This window comes from Nuphar pumila, chromosome 17, assembly GCF_984573655.1.
Source record: "Nuphar pumila chromosome 17, dmNupPumi1.hap1.1, whole genome shotgun sequence".
Taxonomy (NCBI): Eukaryota; Viridiplantae; Streptophyta; class Magnoliopsida; order Nymphaeales; family Nymphaeaceae; genus Nuphar; species Nuphar pumila.
The window spans coordinates 56,989,641-57,014,849 of NC_143265.1; the positions used below are offsets into that span (position 1 = coordinate 56,989,641).

The 25,209-nt window shown below is 36.3% G+C and overlaps 1 protein-coding gene across 2 annotated transcripts in view; it reads right to left on the bottom strand.

Moving 5' to 3' along the window:
- Positions 1-716: 716 nt before the first annotated feature.
- The window catches only part of SUT2 (sucrose transporter 2), a 161,367-nt gene continuing 136,874 nt past the window's right edge, over positions 717-25,209 (bottom strand). Inside the window, exon 14 of one of the 2 annotated variants that reach the window (XM_089992726.1) lies at positions 717-1,313. In XM_089992726.1, coding sequence (XP_089848852.1) covers positions 1,140-1,313 — 174 coding nt within the window. In that variant the 3' untranslated portion in view covers positions 717-1,139. The remainder of the gene's footprint in view (positions 1,314-25,209) is intronic. The other variant, XM_089992727.1, reaches the window with a different exon arrangement.

The window sequence follows — 25,209 nt, forward strand, 5'->3', positions numbered from 1 at the left end:
CAAGATGCTTGGAACTATGCCAGCTTTTTGGCAGTTCCATAGCGCTTGTTCTTATTATAGTGAAAGATATTGAGGATCAGATGGTAAGCTTCTTATCTTGGTTATTCAGCTCTTCCATTCTTGACTAGATCTCATTATTCATTGAAAAATTAACAATGCTTCGTTGGGTTGAATGAGACAGCTGGCCAGTTAAGATGTGCTCTATAACCAAGGGATCTCGAGTTTGAATCCATAAAGGGGGGGGGGGTTATCCCACAGATTGCCTATCAAAAAGGAAAAGAACAGCATGCTTTGTTAATGACAGTGCTCCCAACGCATAATTTATTCCGACATTATATAACATATGCTTGTGATTCAATCATGGAGCTGGCTTAAGTAAATCCAGTCCCTAATGACCTACATCACATGCAACAAAACTTGTACAAGGGATCCTCAGTCACATCGTCATCAATATTTCACAAATAATACTGATTAAAGATTTAAGCGCATTTCAATATTAATGGATACCCTTTCTGTAAGCATTTTGGCATAGCAACATAGAACTACTAATGCCAAAGTGGATGTTTCTGTAGATTAGAAGGGTAAAAGAAAAGAAAACACAATAGCTGGCCTTATGGTTACAAAATAAAAAAACTAAAAAAGAAAAAAAAACAAAGAAAAAATGAAAAAGAGGAACCAATCGGATTTGATTGAATGGGTAAATTCTCCTAATCATGACCAAGATCAACTGAGATACTATAATCAAATAGTCTGGGGTGCAAAGGCATCCATGCCAAGAGAAGAGAAGGCAGGATCTTAGCATAGTTGCTGTAAATATTAGCAGCCACAGCAAAATTACACCTTTGAGTAACGCTGACAAGGACACTCTAGACAAAAGCAATGCATCTGCTTGTGAAATTGCAGATAACAATTTATGGGTACCCCCAATTCCTAAACAAATTATACAGTATCTGCAAGTGAACACATGTATTGTATAGCCATATACTGACATGCTTTTTAATAAGAAAAGCATATATACAGAAGCAATATAAAATGAATGAATATGAACACAAAGGACTCATACATAAAATAGTGGGACTAGCATTTGATTCCATGGCGAATCTGAAGGGTTGTTTACCTTTGAATAAGCAATTTTTTCATCAGCCAAACCCATGGAAAGCAGCAGCTTTGTATGCATTACTTGATAACGTTGGCAGTTTCTTGGTTGCAATAACACCTGCAGCAAGTGCAGCCAGAGAAGCCAGCACAAATGCAGGTACATTACCACCTCCAAAGAGAGCATCCCAAGGCCCAGCTCCCAGGGCAACTATCATCTGTATACACGTGACATACCAAATCAATATTAGAAAAGATCATGTATAATAGAAACCTATGACAATATCGGTTAAAACATTTAGAAACTGTTCAATAAACATTAGTTGGCACAGAGAACAGAAACACAATTGGAATGTCCGCAAAAGCAGCAAAACATTTAGAAACAGGGCAACGAGCATTAGTTAGCACAGGAAACAGAAACACCATCCCAATATCTGTAATACAGATAAAAAGGAATCCACTCAAATTCAGAAGAGAAAATTTAGTGAAAAAACAAAATAGGAGCCCAAAAATGACAACAAATTTAACTGCAAAATCAAAACCTATAGAATAACTCAAGTAGGTAGTGATAAATCTCAGCCATAGCACCGTCCCATACAAGCAAGCATCAGGTACTCTACATAATGGCATGATGTTACTGATGTTGCATAACAACTTTTCATTTTCAAGATCTTTTTTCTTTGGTTCAGCATAGTAACCATGAACAAGCACCACATTCTTTTCAACCTAACAATTTTTAACATAAATGCATCATTGGCAATAATATTAGCTGTAATCAGTTGAGTAATTATAGGAGTTCTCTAAGGAAAACTGTAGCAAAAAAAGCCACCTTGGAAGTCTATATTTGATAGGGAGACAAAAAAATCAAGGAACATAAAGGCATCAGTTTTACAAATCTGTAGAACTGCTGCTTCACGGTCCCTCTGTCACCATTGATAGTCTTGCTATCTGTTCTCTTACCATGCCACATTGATTTCTAATTTTGTCCAATGCTGTGCATTGATGGCTTGTGTGAACCTGTCACACGGACATGCCATATGGAGTGCCTTACCCATGTCGATACAGCAGGACACGGGTACGGGTACAGCCGTGGGTCGGGTCCAGGTAAGTGTTGGGCTGGGTCAAACCCCAACCTGATCCAAAAAAAAATTGGTGGTGTTTGACCTGTGGTCAAAGGGGTGGAACTATTTGGTCCCCCTCACCGCAATACCCCCCCCCCTCTCTCTTGTCTCCCTCTCCCCGACAACCTCTCTCTCTCTCTCTCTCTCTCTCTCTCTCTCTCTCTCTCTCTCTCTCTCTCTCCACCCCTTTGGTTTACCCCCCTCTCTCATTTTTCTTTTGGCATTGACCTGGGTGTAATGAAACAACAAGTGAACTACAACAATGCCTCAAATGAGCTACAAATGTGCACACAAAAATATAAATGTCACTTATGGGCCAAATACATAAACCTCTCAAAAGAGAGAAAGAACACCAATGTAAAAAGACATTATTTCAAATATGCTTAAGAAAGCATTAACCAAAGAAGGGGCTAACAATATAGACATTGGGAGCTCCCCAACTGTCACATTTGTAACTGTTGGAGAGCCCCAACAACTTGTAATGAGATATTGCGGAAATATAAAAAGTGCATACAAGCACTTACAACAATGAATAAAAGAGACAATATCACAAGTCCACAAAGGGACAATACAAGCACAAGCCTTTAAAAAGGCAACAATATAAAAAACCTCCTATTGAGAAGAGAGAAAGCTCTCAAGAATGAAAATACACAAGGGGTTCACCCCTATTTATACAAGAGGGAGAGGAGGAAAAAGGAGGGCCAAAAGGCCTCAAAAGAAGAGCCAAAAGGGGGCTCCCATGGAGTCGTTGGGAGCCCCCAACGGTCACATTTGTGACCGTTGGGGGCTCCAACGACTCTATGGTTGGAGCCCCTCTTTGGTTCTAAAAAATACAAAAATAAAAGCTAAAAAATAAATAAAGAAATTTACATTTAAATAAAATAGTTGTTTTCTAAAAAAACTATGTAAAATTACAAAAATACCCCTATCGGGTATTGATGTAATATATATATATATATATATATGAGAGGTACATTTAACACCCCCCTCAAACTTTACGGGGAAAAGACGGAAAGTTTGCCAAGAAAAAACATGAAGCGGGGAGCCGGAAGAGCTTTAGTGAAGAAGTCCACCAACTGATATTCGGAAGTGACATATGGTAGAGCAATAGTTCCTCGTAAGAATTCGTCACGAACATAGTGGCAGTCCATTTCGATATGCTTTGTACACTCATGGAAGGTATGATTGCTCGCAATGTAGATGGCACTCTTGTTGTCGCAACATAATTTTGAGGCTTCAGTAATATCAACCCCCATGTCTTTAAGCAGACTGCGAAGCCATACAAGTTCCATTGTCGTGGTTGTCATAGCCCGATACTCAACTTCAGTGGATGATAGTGAAACTTTCTGTTGCTTCTTGCATCACCAGGCAATCAATGAGTCTCCTAAAAAGACACAAAAACCAGTAGTTGAGACTCGATCATTGGGATTACCTCCCCAATCGGCATCAGTATAAGCAAGAAGATTCAAGGAAGAAGAGGAGGATAAAAAAAACCCTTTATTGATGGTATTCCGAATGTAGTGGATGATTCGGAGAACAACACTCATATGCACAGTTGTAGAAGCATGCTGAAATTGGCTAACAGAGTGAACCGCATGGGTGATATCTGGTCTGGTGATGGTTAAATAGGTAAGAGACCCAATGAGTTGTCTGTAAGGCGTGGGGTCTTCCAGAAGAACCCCATCCTCCAACCGTAATTTGACATTAATAACCTCGGGAGTCTACTTTCTTGTCATCAGAAATCGCAGACTTAGAACAGATATCTGCAGCAAGCTTCATCTATGACAAAATATATCCTCGAGAAGAATATGCAACTTCAATTCCAAGAAAATATCTAAGAAAACCTAAATCAGACATATCAAAATTATTTTTTAACATATTTTTAACATCAATAATACTATTTTGATCATTCCCAGTGATAATCATGTCATCAACATAAAGTAACAATATTACGATACTAGCACCTGCATTTTTAACAAAAAGAGCAGTGTCAGTATAACAAGAATGAAATCCTAACTTTACCATGATATCACTGAAACGATCATACCAAGCCTTAGGAGCTTGTTTAAGACCATACAATGCCTTTAAAAGCCGAAGTGTTTGACCTTGCTTAATATTAATTCCGGGTGGCGGATCCATGTAAACTTCTTCACTTAAACTTTCATTTAAAAAGGTATTTTTTACGTCAAGTTGATAAATAGGCCATTTTTTGGTTGATGCGACAGCTATTAAGGTCCTCACACTGGTCATTCTAGCTACGGGAGCGAATGTTTCTTCATAATCAATGCCATATTCTTGAGAGTATCCCTTAGCGACTAATCTAGCTTTATCGCTTTTAGTTTTAACTTTGAAGACCCAGCGACAACTAATAGGTTTTTATGTGAGGGTAGATTAACTATTTCCCAAGTATTGGCCTTTTTTAAAGCATTTAGTTCAACTTGCATTGCTTCAACCCAATGTGGTATAGATTTAGCTTGATTATAGTGAGCCGGTTCAAAATAAGAATGTAGGGTTATTAAGCACGCCCGATAGTTGGGGGTTAAGGAATCATAGGATACAAACCTATTTGGGGGTATTGATATTCTAGAAGAATGTCTAACTTGTGGTTCCTCAGTGGATTCAGAAATTTGAGAGTATTTTTCGAGGGCACTAATAGGATTTTCTTGATTTCTTCTTGAGTAAACATTTATATTGGTATCACTATCATGAACATTTATATTTGAATCACTATCATTTGAGGGAGTTATGTCAAGAGGGGATACCTTACGTGTATCTTCTATGTTTTCAAGAAAATCTTATTGTATGTCATCAATAAGATCATATAAGAATATATAATCAATTTCATTTGTTTCTTCTATTTTATCAAAATTGTTCTCTTCTTCTAGAAATGTTACATCTTTTGAAACATATAGTTTATGATTTTTAAAATCATAACATCTATACCATTTTTTATTTTCACCATATCCTAGAAAAACACATTCAATTGCTTTTGGAGATAACTTATCTCTTTTATGTAATAGGACAAAACATTTGCAACCAAAAATACGAAGACGATTAAAATCGGGTGAAAATTTAAAGAGTTTTTCATAGGGAGAAGCATTTTTTAGCTTAGAAGAGGGCATTCTATTGATTAGATAGGTTGAGGTTAGAACGGCTTCGGCCCAAAACTTCTTTGGAATATTTCTAGAAACAAGTAATGTTCTAGCGGTTTCTATAATGTGCCTATGTTTCCTTTCCGCTAGGCCATTTTGTTGGGGAGTCCTAGGACATGACTTTTGATCGCAAATGCCATTTTGGGTTAAATAGTTTTGGAATTCGTGAGATAAGTATTCGCCACCAGAATCAAATCTTAAAATAGATATGTTATTTTGAAATTGATTTTGAACCTTTTTATGAAAATCTTTAAAGAAAGTAAATACTTCCGATTTATGACTAAGAAAATAAATCCAAACATACCGAGTAAAGTCATCAATAAACGTAACATAATATGAATAGCCCCCTTTAGACATAACCAGAGAAGGCCCCCAAACATCCGAATGCACCAATTCAAAAGGTCTTGATGAAAGAAAAGTTATAGTTGGAAATGGAATAGACTTCATTTTTCCAAAAATGCAATCTTTGCAATTAATTTCTTTTTCCTTACAAAATTTGTTTCCAAAAGGAAAGAGATACATTTTGGAATAACTTGGATGACCAAGTCTTTTATGCCAAGTTTCCATGGTTTTTTCTTGGACATAAGAACAAAAATAATTTGTAGGGAGATCGAGATGGTCCATATAATAGAGGTCTCCCTTTTTATGGCCTTGCCCAATCCGCTTCCCGGACCGGAGATCCTGCACAAAGCAACCATTAGATGAGAAAGATATTTCACATCCATGGTCAGCAATTTGAGAAACCGAAAATAGGTTTAAATTTAGTTTGGGAACAACTCTTACTTTTGGAATACAAAAATTTTGAGAATCTTTAAAAGAGCCAATACTTGAAATTTTTTAAAAAGGTTCCATCGGCCGTAGAGACACAAGAGTCCTTTGAATTGGTGCAAACATCAATAAGTGCATTTTCATGAGGGGTCATATGAAAAGAAGCTCCGGAGTCAAGGATCCAAGAATGAGTATCGGGTGATGATGTCGAGGCAATAGCCGCACCCGATGTGGAGGAAGAAACTTTTAGTATTTGTTGGAGAGCCATAGATATTTGTCCAAGAGTTTCTTTGATGTCATTGTTCTTGCCTTCATCTTCTTTGGTGGTGGTTTCTTCAAGAGAGGCCACCTTAGGCTTGAAGGTTCCAATAAGCTTTGGACAAGCGGGTTTAATGTGATCTGACTCATTGCAATAATGACAAACAGTCATTTTTCTTCCTCCATTGTAGTTTCCTTGTTTCCCAAAATGAGGAGGCTTATAGGTTCTAACATTGTTACCCGGTTTTGATACGGCAAGGACTTCATCAACATGCTTACTCATGCCAAGCCTTGTCTTATCTTGAGTGATTTCGGCAATAGCATCCTCAATAGGAGGAAAAATAGATCTATGGAGAAGTGAGGATCTCACTTGCTCAAATTCGGGACGTAGCCCAAAAAGGAATTGAAACAATTGCTCTTGTTCCATTTTTTTTTGCCTTAAATCAACATCTTTCATAGAAACCCATTTTGGCTCTAAAAGAGCCAATTCATCCCATAGTGGGTTTAGGGCACTATAATAGTCTTGAATGCTAGAATCACCTTGCTTGATGGTTCTAATATTTTCTTGCAAGAAGTATGCTCTCGCAAGATCCTTTTGGGTATACATACCCTTCATAAAGGACCAAGCCTCATTGGCTCTACGAAATTTAGCTATATTAGCACATACCTTAAGCTCAACATTGTTCATAAACCACGCAAGGATTTTTGCGTGATTGCTTTCCCAATCTTCCACTTCTTTTTTATGATTTTCAATGGCCTTGAGGCGAGCATCTCCTTCAAGAGCCTTTTCTTGACCTTTTTCGTCCTTTGTGAGCTTAGGTTCCGGAACGGTACCCATGACAAAACCCCAAAGCTTCTTTCCTTTGAGATTATTTTTCATTGTCGATGCCCACATCATATAACTCTTTCCATTGAGCTTGAAAGACAGGTCAATCTTTGCCTCCATGATGTTGCCAAGAAGTGAGAAGATATCCACTAAATATGAGATACACGAACCACACCTTTTCTTCAAGAATCGAGTGGCTCTGATACCATGTAATGAGATATTGCGGAAATATAAAGAGTGCATACAAGCACTTACAACAATGAATAAAAGAGACAATATCACAAGTCCACAAAGGGACAATACAAGCACAAGCCTTTAAAAAGGCAACAATATAAAAAACCTCTTATTGAGAAGAGAGAAAGCTCTCAAGAATGAAAATACACAAGGGGTTCACCCCTATTTATACAAGAGGGAGAGGAGGAAAAAGGAGGGCCAAAAGGCCTCAAAAGAAGAGCCAAAAGAGGGCTCCCATAGAGTCGTTGGGAGCCCCCAATGGTCACATTTGTGACCGTTGGGGGCTCCAACGACTCTATGGTTGGAGCCCCTCTTTGGTTCTAAAAAATACAAAGATAAAAGCTAAAAAATAAATAAAGAAATTTACATTTAAATAAAATAGTTGTTTTCTAAAACAACTATGTAAAATTACAAAAATACCCCTATCGGGTATTGATGTAATATATATATTTATATATACATATATATATATACGTATATATATATATGAGGTACATTTTAACACAGCTCTATGGTCAATATGACCATAGAGCCCCTAACTAGTTGGGGGATTTACAAATAAATAAAAAATAAAAAGAAACCCCAAAACTGACGACACCTATTACATGTAAAAAGTGACCAAAATACCCTTAGTCAAATACCAAAATTACAAAACCCAATATATATATATATATATATATATATATATATATATATATATATATATATATATATATATATATACACAATACATTTTAACAGCTCCCTCAAACTTACAGTGTGATCACCAAAAGTTTGTCAAAAAAGAAAATGAAATCAAGGTGAAGAAAGCACCTATAATATATATATATATATCCAGTTTTGTAATAGCTAATGCCCATTAGAGGCATTTTGATCTTTTCACATATGTAATAATAATTGTTTTATAAATACATAGGTCATTGGGGGGCTCTGTGGTCATTTGACCATAAAGACATTGGGAGCTCCCAAACGTCTCTATGTGGGAGCTCCCAATGGCCTCCCGCTCCAATTGTATGTGTATAAATAGGGGTGGTTCCCCCCTTATTCCTTAATGCTTTTTGCCAAAGCATATGCTCAATAAAAGGATATATTTTTTACTTGTCTTTGTTGCCCTTTGTTGGCTATTGTATTGTCCTATAGTGAACTTGTGCTTGTGATCTTGTAAGCCCTTAGAGGTATTTGTCTTATATTTTCCGCTATTTCATTACATAGTATTAGAGCCATAGTACTCTTGGTCCATTTGGAAAGTGGCCATTAAAGATCATGATTGTGGGAAAGCATTCAAAAGTGTTCGTGGATTCGTAGTGCTTGCAGTAACTCAAAGTGAAGGTGCTCTTCAGTGTTCTTCCACATTCTCTCTTCCCTCTTCTATCAAGTCAAAATGGAGCATGAACAAAAAATTGATCTCTTCTTCAAACTAAATGGTTACAACTACATGATGTGGGCATCCGCTATGAAAAATAACTTCAAGGAAAAGAAGCTTTGGGCATATGTGATGGGTACTATCCCGGAGCCTCAACTCATGCTCACCAAGTTGAAAAGAAATCAAGAGAAAGCCTTGAAAGGAGATGCTCGAATTAAAGTCATTGAAGATCATCAATCAAAGGTAGAAAATTGGGAAAGCACACATGCATACTTGAGCTAAAACTTCATGTAAAGGATGAGGTTTTTACCCATGAATAATATTGACCCGATCTTATTCAAATTTGGGTTTAACACCTCTAAAAAATTGGAACAATGCTTGTATTTCTTCCATTCTTGAGCATCATTAGGAGTTTCTTATATAGGTTCAAGTTTGGCTAATTGATCACAAATCCTCTTGAAGGTACTATAGTATTCCCTCACGGTTTTGTCACCATTGCAATTATGTATTCTATCCTTGAGATCCCACTTACGAGCTACATCTTTTTGGGTATATGTTTGTTTAACATATTCTCAAGCCTCACCGGCTCTTTCAAATTCAAGTATGTCGGAACATGATTCCTCAAGCATACTACCCATAAAGAGGGAGAGTCCTTTGGCATGGCCTACTTCTCACTCTTTATAGGTTTTTTTTGTATTCAATCATAGCCTTTTCTCTATCAACTCCTTTAAGACTCTCTTCCTTTGTATTTACCATTTTGTCCAATAACTATTTTTGTGAGAATTGGTTATGGTTCCATTGCAGATCCATCAACAAATTGCCACATATCATTTCCCATAAGAATTCTTTTAACAGACACGGCCAACATATTGTAGTTTTTCCCATCAAACTTGATGGGAACAACCGTTATAACTTCTCTATTGGCCATAGTGGAGAAGAGGAGAAAGAGTGGTAAGAGGGAGAAAGAGAGAGATAAGAAGAGATGGTGCTCCAAGTTGATGTAGATATGTCATAGGCTTCTTTGTACGTTTTGAGCTTCCAACACCTCTTTTCAACACTTTTTCTTTATGAGTCCACATGCCTTCAAGAACTTCGAGCATTGATACCATGTAACGAAACAAGAATTGCACTACAACAATGCCTCAAAGAGACTACAAATGTGCACACACAAATATAAATGCCACTTATGGGCCAAATACACCAAAGCCACAAAAGGACAAATACATAAACCTCTCAAAAGAGAGGAAGAGCACCAATATAAAAAGACATTATTTCAAATATCCTTAAGAAAGCATTAACCAAAGAAGGGGCTAACATCCCCTTTATATACAAGAGGGTTCATTGGGGAGCTCCCAATATAGACATTGGGAGCTCTCCAACGGTCACACACATTTGTGACCGTTGGAGAGCCCCAATAGCTCTATGGTCATATTGACCATAGAGCCCCTAACTAGTTGTGGAATTTACAAATAAATAAAAAATAAAAAGAAACCCCAAAATTGACAACACCTATTACATATACAAAATGACCAAAATATCCCTGGTCAAATACCCAAATTACAAGACCTTATATATATATATATATATATATATATATATATATATATATATATATAAAATACATTTTAACACTAGTGGGGGGAAACGAGAGAGGGGGGATAAACGAGAGGAAGGAACTAGAGAGAGAGAGAGAGAGAGAGATAAATGAGAGTGGGGAAATAGAGAGGGGGTAAACCGGACCGGTGGGGGGAACGAGAGAGGGGGTACCTTCTCCTCCTCCTCCTCCTTCTTCTTCTTCTTATTATTATTATTATACAGAGAGAGAGAGAGAGGTATGGGGTTCTCCTCCTCCTTCGAATATATAGAGAGGCAGTGGGAATGGGTTACAAATTACCCCTTCTTTTTTATAATAAAAGGAAAACACTTTCAAGTTTTAAGAAATTTCATTTTGCCTCTTCTTTTTATTTTACACCCTTTATGCTTTCAGAAATTTTATTTTACCCTTTCTTTTTCTTTTACACCCTTTTATGTTTTAAAAAATTTCATTTTATCCCTTTTTTTCTTTTACGTTTAAAATACACACACACACACACACACACACACACACATATATATATATATATATAGAGAGAGAGAGAGATATCCGTGTCCCCGTACCCACATTTTTCGAACTTGCCGTATTGTACCCATACCCATGTGACATAGGTGTGAACTCAAATGACTCTAACTCTATGACTGAGCACCCCATAAACAGCATCAACTGGATCCCCTTGCTCTCTTTGCAATCAGCAGCAAGACATTTAGAAAGTGTGCCAACCCTGACAAAGTGCAGCAACCAACTAACCCATAGGCCAGATAAGTTTAAACCATAGCCACAAATATCACCGATATTTTGAAAATATCAAGATATTAACAAAGAAACAGCTTCAGCTGATATAATGGCAAGTAATTGTGATATTTTCAAAATCTCACCAAGAAAACATCACCAAGAGATTGCCAAGAACAATGTTGTGAAGCATTGAGACGTAGCATAGCGCTCCACCAAAAAACTGAAGTGAGGTGTTAAGCCTCAATTTTTTTTTAAACAAAAAAGAAACCTTTAAAATATCTATAAATACAAATAAATAAAAGGAATGCTTTATTGATGAAGCAACAACCAATAAGAAATAGAAAATCTCAAATAAACACCCAAAAATATGAGATTAACATGTAAAAGTAACATTAATGCAACTTGCTCTATGTAAGTATCTAAGAAATAAAATATGAGCTTCAACAGTCAAAGTTTTTGGAATTTGCTTAATTTGTACAGATATATTTTTTGTACCTTAGCATGAAACATGTATTAGTTTAGGAATTTTTCATGCATATTATGTATTTATAGCTGTTGTCGCCCGCCATATTTGGAAAATCATGCTACTAGGAGATAAACATATAAATAATTACAAGAAGAAGCATGTGCTTGTGTCAGCTCAAGTAGGGAAATTGTATTTGGCCTTGCAATTCCTGCACGGATAACATAAAAAAAAAATGTCTAATTGTACCTGTCAGCAAAGAGGGAGAGTTGAGAGGCGAGAGAGAAGAGGGAGAGTCTAGATGTAGAGAGAGGGAGAGTGAGAGGCGAGAGAGGGAGAGGTGAGAGGCACGACCCTAATTAGGGTCGGGCCTCAACCCAAAAATCTTGGTCAAATGGGGGCTTTGACCCCCATTTGACGTGACTTAACTGAGGAGTGCGCCTCACACTGAGGTGTACACCTCATAAGTCATAACCCATGAGGCATGCGAGGCATGCTTTTTGAACTTTGAGGCATGTTTTTAACAACAATGGCCAAGAATGAGATTTGTGGCTGTAGTTTAAACCAATGCTGAATAAAGCTTATCGGATAGGATATGCATCAGATCATAAAAACTCATATTTTTTAATAAAAATAAAAGTCCAAAAAATTCAGAACAAATTCTAAAAATGTCATAACACAAGAAATAATAATGAATTGCATAAGATAATACCATAATATCACATATATATGAACTATATAAACATCGAACACCTAATATTAAAGATAATAATGTTATATATGCATGCATCTCACATGAAAAAAATGAAAATCATGAAACAGTATGCATATTACACACTGAAACTAAGTTGTCATAAGATTCATAAAACCAAAACAAAATTACAAAGTAATTTTCAGATTTCAATACTTCAAAGTTTGACAAAGTTTATTCCTCTTGTTCCCTTAAAGTACTAAATCTAAGACTAGTCACTAATAACAGAACTACTATAGATACTTCAATTGTGGAAGGTAAGTATCCAACACTATCTCTACGGCATCCGAAGGACCCTCTCACAGTTGTGCGCAATAACGAGCAGTGAATAAAAAATTCACCCAAATGAAAACCTACATTTCACTCTAATGATAAAGATTGCAACATAAAATATAAATTATAAGGAAATCACAGAAAATTTTAAGAACTCCCAACTCTCACACTACTCACATAACAAATTTAAACTCTCACATAACTCGATTTCTCACAAACTTGAATGCAAATGTGGCTCACTGACTTGATGTCTTTGAGGGAACATTTGCTTTCTATTTATAGAGAGATTTCCAACAATCATAATAGCCCATGTGAAAAATATTTTATCTCCACCAACCACATGGTCAAAAAGAGTGGCTATGTACACATCTCTCCCTTCTCTTTTTATCATTTTTCACTCTAGCGCAACTATTCAAATGATAGCCCAACTATCGAGTTGTAGCCCCAAATATTGGGTATTACCTTCACATTTGGACTGAGGGTCATATCAACCATTTCCACCTTGGTCTGAATCTTTTCAAACACAAATATTAAGCAGATTCACACACTGCTTGAATTTTTCTTTTGGTACTGACTTGGTCAACATGTCAGCTGAATTTTCTATTGTTGCAACTTTTTTTATGAAAAGCTTATTTGCATTGATCACAACTCTGATGAAGTGATATCTTATTTCAATGTGCTTGCTTCTTGAATGAAATACTTGATTCTTTGCCAAGTATATTGCACTTTGATTATCACAAATATAACATGGCATTTCCTTGTTTTCTGATAATCTCAGTAACAAGCACTTTCAGCAAGAGTGCTTCCTTGCAACTTCACACATTGCCATGTATTCAACTTCAGTAGTCGACAACTATGTGTAGATTTCCAATTGATTGCAATATTTGCAAGTGTGAACAGATAACCAGTTGTTGAACTCCTTTTATCCAAATGATCAAATTTCCTAATAGTTTCTCATTATCATTGCCTTTAAAGAGTATTCTCGCATTTTTTGTACCTTTTAAGTATCCAAAAATCCACTTGACAACTAACAAATGCTATTTTCCTTGATTAGCTAACAAATAGTTGAGCTACCACCCAATAGTTAGGCTACCACTTGAAAATGAGAAAAATAATAGGGAAAGAGATATGTGTATGTAGCCACCCTTTTTTAACCATCTGGTTGGTGGAGTTAAAATATTTTTTACATGAGCAACTATGTCACATAGACATGGCTATTGAGCAATTGTACCCATATCGACATGGATTGACACGGGTACCGGTACCGGATGCATCACGAATATGTGCTGATCCGGATCAGGTCGGGTCGAACCCTGACCCAAACCAATTTTTTTTATGTCGGTGAAAGGCAAGGAGGAAGAAGAAAAAGGAGGAAGAAGAAAAAGAAGAAGAAAGAGGAAGCAAAGAAGAAGAAGGAAGAAGAAAAATAAAGAGGAGAAGGAAGAAGACGAAAGAGGAAGAAGAAGAAGAGATGGAAGAAGAAGAGGAAAGAGGAAGAGGAGAAGAAGAAGAAGAAGAAGAAAGAGAAAGAGGAGGAGAGGGAAGACGAAAGAGGAAGAGAAGGAAGAGGAGAAGGAAGAAGACGAAAGAGGAATAGGATGAGGGGGAGAGAGAGAATACCCTCTTCAACCTCCTTCTTCCAATCTTCCCAAGAGAGCGAGAGGGAGAGGGAGGGAGTGTACCACCTCCTCCTCTTCTTCTTCTTCCTGCAATAATCCAAGAAAGAGAGAGGGGAAAGGCCGAGAGAGAGAGAGAGAAAAGGGGGAAGGGCTCTTGCCCCTTTTATAAGATGTGTCCCTATACCCGCAATTTTTAAAATTGTCGTGTTGTACCCTCCATACCCATACCAGTACCCTATGTCACATGGGTGCGGGTGCGGGTGCCGGTGCGGGTGCGGGTGCGGGTGCGGGTACGGGTGCAGAGCAATTTCAAAAAAATTGGACATGGGGACACGACTATATATATATATATATATATATATATATATATATATATATATATATATATAACAATAATAAGATTGTAAATTTTAAAGCAAAAATAAAAAAGTAATTCTATTGAAGTAACAACACAAACTTACCAAAATAAATGGACAAAAATAGACTCGGTCAAAGTTGACCGAGTCCAAAATGTGGATGGACTCGGCCCCGATGCATTGACCGAGTCCGACACTTAGTTGACTGTATCTACCCCATGTCCGAAGCCGCACCTGTGTCGGGTACGGGCAACGCAGGTGCGCCGACCTTTTAGCCGAGTTCGTGTGACATAGCCGGTACCCATGTAGCATAGATGAGCAACTATGGTTGTTGAAAATCTTTCTATAAATAGAGAGAAAATGAGTCCTTAAAGGTATTAAGTTTGTGTGCAACATTTGCATTCAAGTTTATGAGAAATTGAGTTTTGTGAGAGTTTAAATTTGTTTTGTGAGAATAGTGTGAGAGTTGAGAGTTCTTAAATTTTTCTTTGTAAATTCTTTGTAATTTGTATTTTATTTTGTAATCTTCATCACTAGAGAGAAATTTAAATCTCCATTAGAGTGAATTTTGTATTCAGTACTCGCCGCTGCGTACAATACTCACAACGGGGGTGATAATGTCGATAAACCTTCATTGATCTTTTCTTTTTCATCCTCAAATTCCAAAACAATTAATTATTTTTCATACAATGAATCTGAGATGATTAAATCTTTTCCATCCTCAAAATGTAGGATGTTTTTGTTTTTTTCATCATTAGAGTCGAAGATGATTATTTTGTATTTTAGCAAGGGTTGTACAAGTTGCGGCTCCTACCAATGCTCTCATGATCTGCGTATTTGAAAAAAACTCCTTTACCTCATCTCTAACACTTCTCGGTGTTAAAGTTGTATATATATAGGTGTATATACATATATAATATGTATGTACATATAAATATTTATATGTATATATGTATTTTTATATTATTGTAATAGGTAATACCCACTAGCAGTATTTTACTCTTTTCCACTTATGTAATAGGTTGTGCCCACTAGGGGACTTTAGTCCTTTTATCATTATTTTTATTTTTGTCTTTTTATACTAACCAAGGGCCTTTTGATCAATAACCAATAGAGATGTTGGGAGCTCCCAACGGCTCTATTTATAGTTGGGATGCTCCCAATGGCTCTATGTGGTCTCTGTTGGCTATATAAAGGGGATCTCACCCCTTTGTAGTATTATGATTGCCTCAAGCACTTTAACCTCAATAATATCTATATTTTTAATGTTTGTTCTTGCCCTTAAGTGGGTTTGTGATAATGTTTTGTATCGACCCATAAGTGGTCCTTTGCTTGTGCATATTCTTGTATGATTATAAGCCCATAAGAGGCATCTATTTGTGCACTTCTTATTTCATTACACTTGGAAGATAAAGAGAGGGACATTGTCTTGTCATATGACATTTGAAATTGTTATTCTCCCCCTTAATGTTGAGATCACAATACCTACATTGTAAATACATTCCTTCCATTAATGTGCAATGTCTCCTGATTGAGTCTCTATGTTCTTATTGTTAAAATATGTAATCTCATATTTGTAATATCATATGTAATCTTTTTGTCTTTTTGTCTAGTTATGTATTCTAGTTAGATTAGGATAAATGTAGTTATGTTAGATTTATTTTTGACATTTTTGGACCTCACTACTTTTTTACTAAAGTCAAAAAGTAGGTGTACTAAGAGAGTCACTGGACTCCCAACGGCTCTATTTAGAGCCGTTGGGAGCCCAATGACTCCCTTCTTGGCCTCCCATTTGTAATCTATAAATATGGGGATTGTTCCCCTTTGTAAGATATCTTTTTGTGTGGGTGTTCTCCCACTTGAATGAAATATATTTTTCTCTTTGATTTGCATACCTTTTTTTGGGTATTTTGTATGAACCCTAGTGGTTCTTGTGAGTGTGTACTATTTATGAACCTTCGTGGTTCGTATGAGAGATCCTTTGTGAGTATCATTTGAAGATCTGATTGTGAACTTTATCTTCTTACATGGTATTAGAGCCATTGTGATCAAGCTATTCTTTTTTGGTGCCTTGGGAAGTGTGCCACTCAAGTTTGAAAAAGAAGAGACGTTCTTCTTCAAGTATATGTGAAGTTGTGTTCGTGCAAAGCTTGGAGGTGTGATCGTACCTATCATCCGTGGAGTACATTCTCTATACTCTCTTTTCTCTGCTTCTCTTTTTCGTTTTTTACTTTCTTCTCCTTGTTAACCTTGTAAAATGTATGACAATGATAATGTCACCATTAAACTCAAATATTCAAATTATGTTACTTGGGCTTCAATTATGACGCACCTTATATGGGGAAAAGGGTTGTGGGGATTAGTGGATGAGACTGACTTGGAACATAAACTAATCCTTACAAAGATTGAAGGCGAGAAAGAAGTACCTCTTATAGAGGTAAAAAAGACTAAAGCCATTACCACTTACGAGAAAAAGTGGAAGGAATGGAAAATGGGACGCCAAGATCATGTCTTGGCTCATAAGTAGTGTGGATATCAAGTGTTCAATCTTGCAAAATTTGAACATGCTAATGACGCTTGAGATTATCTTAAGAGAATGTATTTTCTTAAAGACATTGCACATGTGTGCAATCTACAAAACCAAGTTCGGAATATGATTCAAGGGGACAAAAGCATTAGAAAATACTATAATAGCTTGTCCAAATTGTGGGAAGAGTTGGCTCTTCTCGAACCAAAGTGGCATTATCCACAAGACATAGAACTCCGTCAAAATCAAATAAATGCGGAACACTTCGGAATTTGAAGCTACCAAGTTCATTCTCCTTCATCGAGGGAAGGTTCCCTCAATATAAAACACTATAGAAAAATTGAGCATGAATGAAAATAGGCTCAAAAGTAGAATCATCAAGAGTGATGATTACTCGATTCTAGCCGTACCTAGACTGGAAAATCATGTTCGCACATACAAACCTCCAAATTATGGGAGGGTGAATGATGAGAAACAGGGAAATGATTTTGAGAAAAGGAAAGTAATTTATTACTATTGTCGTGAATCGGGACATGTGAAAACTTGTTGTCCAAAACTGAAGAAACCATATGAAAAGAAGGTTGCCTCTATCGAACCTCCTCAAGAATCGAGTGAATTATCCATCGGAACTATGCCCTTATCAGAATCAAAGGAGCATCTTCATCCGCTGTAGTCGTCGTCTCTTCCGTGGATATCTCTAATCCTGGTAAAACTCTTTGGCTTCTTGATTTCGGTGCTTATTTTCATATGACTCCTAACATTGATGTGTTATCCGAATATTACAACTCAGATGGGTCAAATGTGTTTACTCCCTTTAAAGGAATACGAAATTTTTTAAAAAAAATCAAAACTCAAAAAGGTTTTGCATTCCACAAGTTAGACATATTCCTAAACTTAATCTAAACCTTTTACTTGTTTCACAATTATATGACCATGGATGTAATGTTTTTCTATCTTCTCGTAGATGTCGAGTGCAGGATCACTTATCAGAGAAGCTGATTGAGGAAGGCCATAGAGAAGGAGGCCTATACTACATGAATTTTTTGGACATACCTAAGAAGACATTGTGTTGTAATGTTCAAAAGGTTGACTTAGATATATGGCCCAAGAGACTTGGACATCCTAGTGTATCCAAGCTCCAGTTTTTTCCAAAGATGAATTTTTTTTGTAATTTTAAAACCTTTAAATGTGAAAAATGCATTCTTGGAAAAATGAAAAGACTACATTTTTAAGAAAGAACCTTTGTCTCTTCACAACCACTTGAGCTAATACATTTGGATGTTTGGGGACCCGCATCTGTTGTCTCAAAAGGTAGTTTTATTTATTATGTAATTTTTGTAGATGATTTCATAAGATATATTTGGATCTATTTTCTTAAACATAAATCTTAAGCTTTTTCACATTTTCAAATATTTATTATCTAGTTAAAAATCAATTCAAAAATGACATTTCAATTTTTCGCACTGATTCAGGGGGAGAATTTTTGTCAAAAGAATTTAAGGATTACTTAAACCTAAATGGTATTGTACATCAAAAATCATGTCCTTATACCCCTCAACAAAATGGTTTAGTAGAAAGAAAGCATAGACATATTATAGAAACTACAAGAACCTTACTTATTACACATCAAGTACCAAAGGTTTTTTGGGCTAAAGCCACTCTAACTGCAGTTTACCTTATCAACGGGATGTCATCTTCTTCATTAAATAATGTATCTCTTGTTGAAAAACTTTTTAAACAAATCCCAAATTACTCTAGGTTAAGAGTTTTTGGGTGAAAATGTTTTATGTTTTCAAACAAAAATGACAGATTCTCCCCTCCTGCTATTCCGTGTGCCTTTTTAGGATATGCAAGTCATCAAAAAGGCTATAGATGTTTTGATCCCAAAACAAGAAAATTATACGTTTCAAGGGATGTATCCTTCTTGGAAAATGAAAGTTTTTTTGAAAGTATAAATTCTAAGGTAATAAATGAATATTCTTTTTTTGTTGGACCTAGTTCCAAAAATTGGTGAAGATGATTCAGATTAGAGTCCAAAAGAGCAACTTGATATGACGAATGCATAATCATTTAGTGATCATCCAGATTGTATTCATAATCATTTAGTGATCATCTAGATTGTATTCAGTACTCTAGGCGAGGTAATGTAGAGAAACCATGTGCTCTTAAAAAATATACTAAAGGACAGGAACAAGTATCTACTAGGAAGTCATCTAGAGTGTCCAAAGTTCCCCGAAAATTTGTGTCATATGAGTCTTTTTCACCACAATATGAAGCCTATATTGCTTTAACACTCCTATGTAGAACTCTTTGTTAAAATGTAAAACTGTACATATATGTATATATAATAATATTATATTATTATATATATATATAAATACATTTTTAATTTCTTTCTTTTCTGTATTTTTTTTCCTTTATTTTTATTTTTTGTCTTTATGTCATCTAGTTCAGTTTGAACTAGAATGACTGTTGCTAGTCAAGTCCTGTCCAGACTTGACTAGCAATAGAGCTGTTGGACTGACACATTCCAACAGCTCTAAATAGAGCTGTTGGACTGTGCCCAACAGCTCTATTGAGTCCTCTTTCAGCTGTGTATATAAAGGGGTGCAGCCCCTCTTGTATTTCACTCCAATGCTTCTTAAGCAATTGGTTTTTCATATCAATAAAGAATACATTTTTATTTTTATTTTGTTTCCAGTTATACCCTTTTTAAGGGTTATGCTTTAGTGTCATTCTTGACACTTGCTCTTGTTAATCAAAGCTCGTGTTTCGAAGATCCCCATTTCATTTCATGGTATCAAAGCCGCGGAAGTACTAAATCTTGAGGAAAAGCTGCCTCGGTTTCCGTGCTCGTTTGCAAAAGTGTTCGCCACTTGAAGAGAAGTGTTTTATCACTTCATTGGAGAAGATTTCACATCTTGTTGTATTGTTTTTTTTTTCTTTCTTTCTCATTTTCCTTCTTGTTTCTCTTCTATCCCTATTCTTTCTCTCCTTGTAATCGATGGATGACAATGATAAAGTCACCATCATGCCTATGAAACTAAGCGATACCAACTATGTAACATGGGCTTCAATCATGAAGCACCATATATGGGGAAAAGGCTTATGGGGGATTGTGGATGGTTCCGATTCGGAACCTAAGCTATCTCTTACTGAAAAGGAGGGAGATAAAGACGTCCCTCTATCGGAAGAAGAGAAAATCAAGGCTATTGCCTCATACGAGAAGAAATGGAAAGAATGGAGAATATCTCATGCGAAGATAATGTCATGGCTTATCAATAGCGTTGACATTAAAAAATGCTCAAGTCTTGCCAAATTTGATCATGCCGATAAGGCATGGGAATACCTTAAGAATATGTATTCCCTTAAAGATATTGTACACGTGTGCAACCTCCAAGAAAAAGTTCGAATGATGACACAAGGAGACAAAACTATTCGTGAATATTACAATGGGTTGTCCGAACTTTGGGAAGAACTTTCCCTTTTAGAACCAAAGTGGCATTGTGCCGAAGACATCGAGCTTCGTCAGAAACAACTCGATGTTGAACATTTTTACCAGTTTATCACTGGATTAAGGCCGGAATTTGAAACCACTAAATCGGCCCTACTTCACCGGGGAAAAATTCCTTCTATTGTTGAAACTATTGAAGAGTTAACAATGGAAGAAAATCGTCTCCGGAAAGGTTCTTTAAAAATTGAAGATGATTCCGTTTTAGCCGTGTCTAGACCAGGGAATCATGTTCGATCATATAGGCCTCCTCACTTTAACCGACAAAATGGTGACTATGATAAGAAGAAAGTTATTTGTCATCACTGTCATGAACCGGGACACTACAGGCCACAATGTCCCAAACTTAAGGAGCTGAGAGAAAAAAGAGCTGCAATTGCTGGATCGGAGCCTAAAGATCAGGATGCACCAGTTTCTTTGGCCCAACTAATGGAGATCCTTCAGCCTCTCATCAAAGGTGCCTCTTCCTCATCTGAAGCTTCAACCGGCGCAGCAGCCTCATCTTTTTCTGATTTAGGTAAAATTTCTTGGCTTCTTGACTCTGGTGCATCTTTTCATATGACCCCAAATAATCAAAGTCTATCCAAATGTGTTAAAAATAAAACAAGCGTGTCAAAGGTCTTTACTGCTGATGGGACTTCTCTTGAAATAGAAGGAATAGGAGATTTTGAAAAAATTTATAAAACAAAAAATTTTTTTATTCCAGAAATTAGACATGTTCCCAAATTAAATTTAAATCTTTTATCTGTATCTCAAATTTCTGATTATGGGTGTAATATTTCTTTTTCTTCTCATGGTTGTTGGGTACAGGATCGCCAGTCAGGCAAGCTGATTGGGGAAGGCCATAGAGAAGGAGGACTCTATTACATGGATTTTTTGGAAATGCCGAAAAAAGCTTTTTGTTATAATATTCAAAAAATAGAGTTGGAACTGTGGCATAAGAGACTTGGTCACCCACATATAGCCAAAATCCAACATTTTCCAAATCTAGGGAAATTTTGTAACTCTGAATCATTTGATTGTAAAGATTGTATTCTCGGCAAAATGAAAAGATTACCATTTCAGAACAGAACCTTTTTCTCTTCAAGACCACTTGAATTAATACACTCGGATGTTTGGGGTCCTGCACCAGTAATTTCTAAAGGAGGATTTGTTTACTATGTTATTTTTGTCGATGATTTCTCCCGACATACGTGGATGTACTTTCTCAAACATAAGTCTGAAGTATTTTCATACTTTCAAACTTTTCATAATATGGTTAAAAACAAATTTCAAAATGATATTACTATTTTTCGCACAGATTCAGGGGGAGAGTTTTTATCCACAGATTTTCAAAATTATCTTAAATTGCATGGCATCACACATCAAAGATCTTGTCCTTATACACCTCAACAAAATGGACTGGCAGAACGAAAACATCGCCATATTATAGAAACCACTAGAACTTTATTAATAGCAAATCAAGTCCCTAAAGACTTTTGGGCAGAAGCTGCCTTAACTGCCACCTATCTCATTAATAGGATGCCATCTTCTTCGTTACAAAATATCACTCCCATTGAAAAACTTATGAACATTTCTCCAGACTACTCTAGATTAAGAATATTTGGGTGCAAATGTTTCATATTTACTGAAAAAAATGATAAACTTTCCCCTCGTGCGATTCCCTGTGCCTTTTTAGGATATGCTGAAAACCAGAAAGGTTATAGATGTTTTGACTTCAAAAATAATAAACTATATGTGTCTAGAAATGTTTCCTTTCTTGAAAAGGAGAGCTTCTTTGATTTTAGAAAATTAAAAGACGTCACTGAGTACTCCTTTTTGCTAGATCTAACATCAACATCTGATGAATATGACCTTGATTGTAACTTTGATGATGATCCAAGAATTATTGATCTTAATGTTGAAAATGAAGAAGTTCATAGAGATACTAGTATTCAATATTCCAGGCGACAAGAGTCTAATACTCCATGTGCACTTGAGAAATATTCTAACATTCTAACTAGACAATCATCCCGGATCTCGAGGCCTCCAGAAAAGTTTGTATCATACGAGTCTTTCTCACCCACATATAGGGCAGTTATTGCATTAATTCACTCATATGAAGAACCATCCACATATTTTCAAGCAAAAAATGATATCAAATGGATAGAAGCCATGAAAGTTGAATTAGATGCACTTGAAAAGGCTTCTACATGGAATATTCAAGATCTTCCTCCAGGGAAGAAAACTATAGGATGTCGATGGGTTTATAAAATTAAAACCAAGAGTGATGGTACTCTTGAAAGATATAAAGCCCGTTTAGTAGCCAAAGGTTATGCCCAAGAATATGGGATTGATTATGAAGAAACCTTTGCTCTGGTGGCTCGTATGGCTACTGTCCGAACCTTAATTGCCTTAGCTTCTATCAAAAAATGGTCTATTTTTCAAATGGATGTCAAAAATGCTTTTTTAAATGGAAAGCTAGTTGAAGAAGTATATATGGAACCCCCTCCTGGTCTAAGTATTCCTAAGGGTAAAGTCCTTCGCTTAGAAAAAGCTCTTTATGGACTTAAACAAGCACCAAAAGCTTGGTATGATAGGTTTAGTCGTGTTATGATTGATATTGGTTTTCAATTCTGTTTAACTGACACTGCTTTGTTTATTAAGAATTCTGATGCAGGGATCATTGTGCTTCTTCTCTATGTGGATGATATGATCATCACCGGAAGCGATAAACAGGGAGTTGAAACAATCAAAACACTTCTTAAATCTCATTTTGAAATGACTGATTTGGGCTTGTTGAGATATTTTTTAGGCATTGAAGTTGCTTATTCTCCTAGAGGATATTTATTATCTCAGACTAAATTTGCTTTTGATATTGTTTTCAGGTCTGGTATTACTGATGATAAGAAAGTTGACACTCCAGAAGTTGTTAATGTTAAAATGAAGATTGATGATGGAGAACTTCTTGCAGACCCTACTCCTTACAGACAGCTTGTCGGGGCACTTTCCTATCTATCCATTACCAGACCAGATATAGCACATGCTGTTCATACAGCAAGTCAATTTCAACATGCTCCTACTTCTGTTCATATGGGAGCAGTCATGCGTATTATCAGATACATCAAGTCCTCTCTTTCACGAGGACTTTTCTTATCTTCCTCCTCTTCTCTTGATTTAATTGCATATACTGATGCTGATTGGGGAGGTGATCCCAATAACAGACACTCAACCACTGGCTTTTGTGTCTTTTTAGGAGAATCATTAATCTCGTGGAGGTGTAAAAAGCAGTAGAAGGTATCTCTCTCATCCACCGAAGCTGAATACAGAGCCATGGCAACCACGACCATGGAAGTAGTTTGGCTCCGACGACTGCTTGCTGACATGGGAGTTGAAGCAACAAAGGCTTCACAAATGTGTTGTGACAACAAAAGTGCGATCTACATTGCCAGTAACAGAACATTCCACGAACGCACCAAACACATCGAAATGGATTGTCACTACGTCAGAGAGGAATATCTACATGGGATAATTGATCTGCCATATGTCACTTCAGAATATCAGTTAGCAGACCTCTTTACAAAGCCTCTCGCTGCTCCCCGATTTCACTTTCTCTTAGACAAACTTTCGCTCATTGTACCATAAGTTTGAGGGGGAGTGTTAAAATGTAAAACTGTACATATATGTATATATAATAATATTATATTATTATATATATATATATAAATACATTTTTAATTTCTTTCTTTTCTGTATTTTTTTTCCTTTATTTTTATTTTTTGTCTTTATGTCATCTAGTTCAGTTTGAACTAGAATGACTGTTGCTAGTCAAGTCCTGTCCAGACTTGACTAGCAATAGAGCTGTTGGACTGACACATTCCAACAGCTCTAAATAGAGCTCTTGGACTGTGCCCAACAGCTCTATTGAGTCCTCTTTCAGCTGTGTATATAAAGGGGTGCAACCCCTCTTGTATTTCACTCCAATGCTTCTTAAGCAATTGGTTTTTCATATCAATAAAGAATACATTTTTATTTTTATTTTGTTTCCAGTTATACCCTTTTTAAGGGTTATGCTTTAGTGTCATTCTTGACACTTGCTCTTGTTAATCAAAGCTCGTGTTTCGAAGATCCCCATTTCATTTCACTCTCTAACTAGGATGAAGCAAAAAAACAATTTGAATAGGTCGAAGTAATGTCACTAGAATTAACAGCTTTAGAAAAGGCAAATACTTGGACTATTCAAGATCTTCTATCAGGTAAAAAGCCTACGGGGTGTAGGTGGGTGTACAAAGTGAAAACTAAGAGTGATGGCACTCTTGAAAGGTTTAAAGCCCGATTAGTTGCCAAAGGCTATTCATAAGAATACGGAATAGACTATAAAGAAACTTTTGCTTCAGTTGCTAGAATGACCATAGTTAAGACTCGGATAGCTCTAGCGTCTTCAAAAAAATGGCATATATATCAAATAGATATTAAAAATGCATTTCTTAATGAAAACCTAGCTAAAAAAGTATATATAGAACCACCACCTGGCATCAATATTCCAAAAGGAAAGGCTCTTTGATTAAATAAGGCTTTATATGG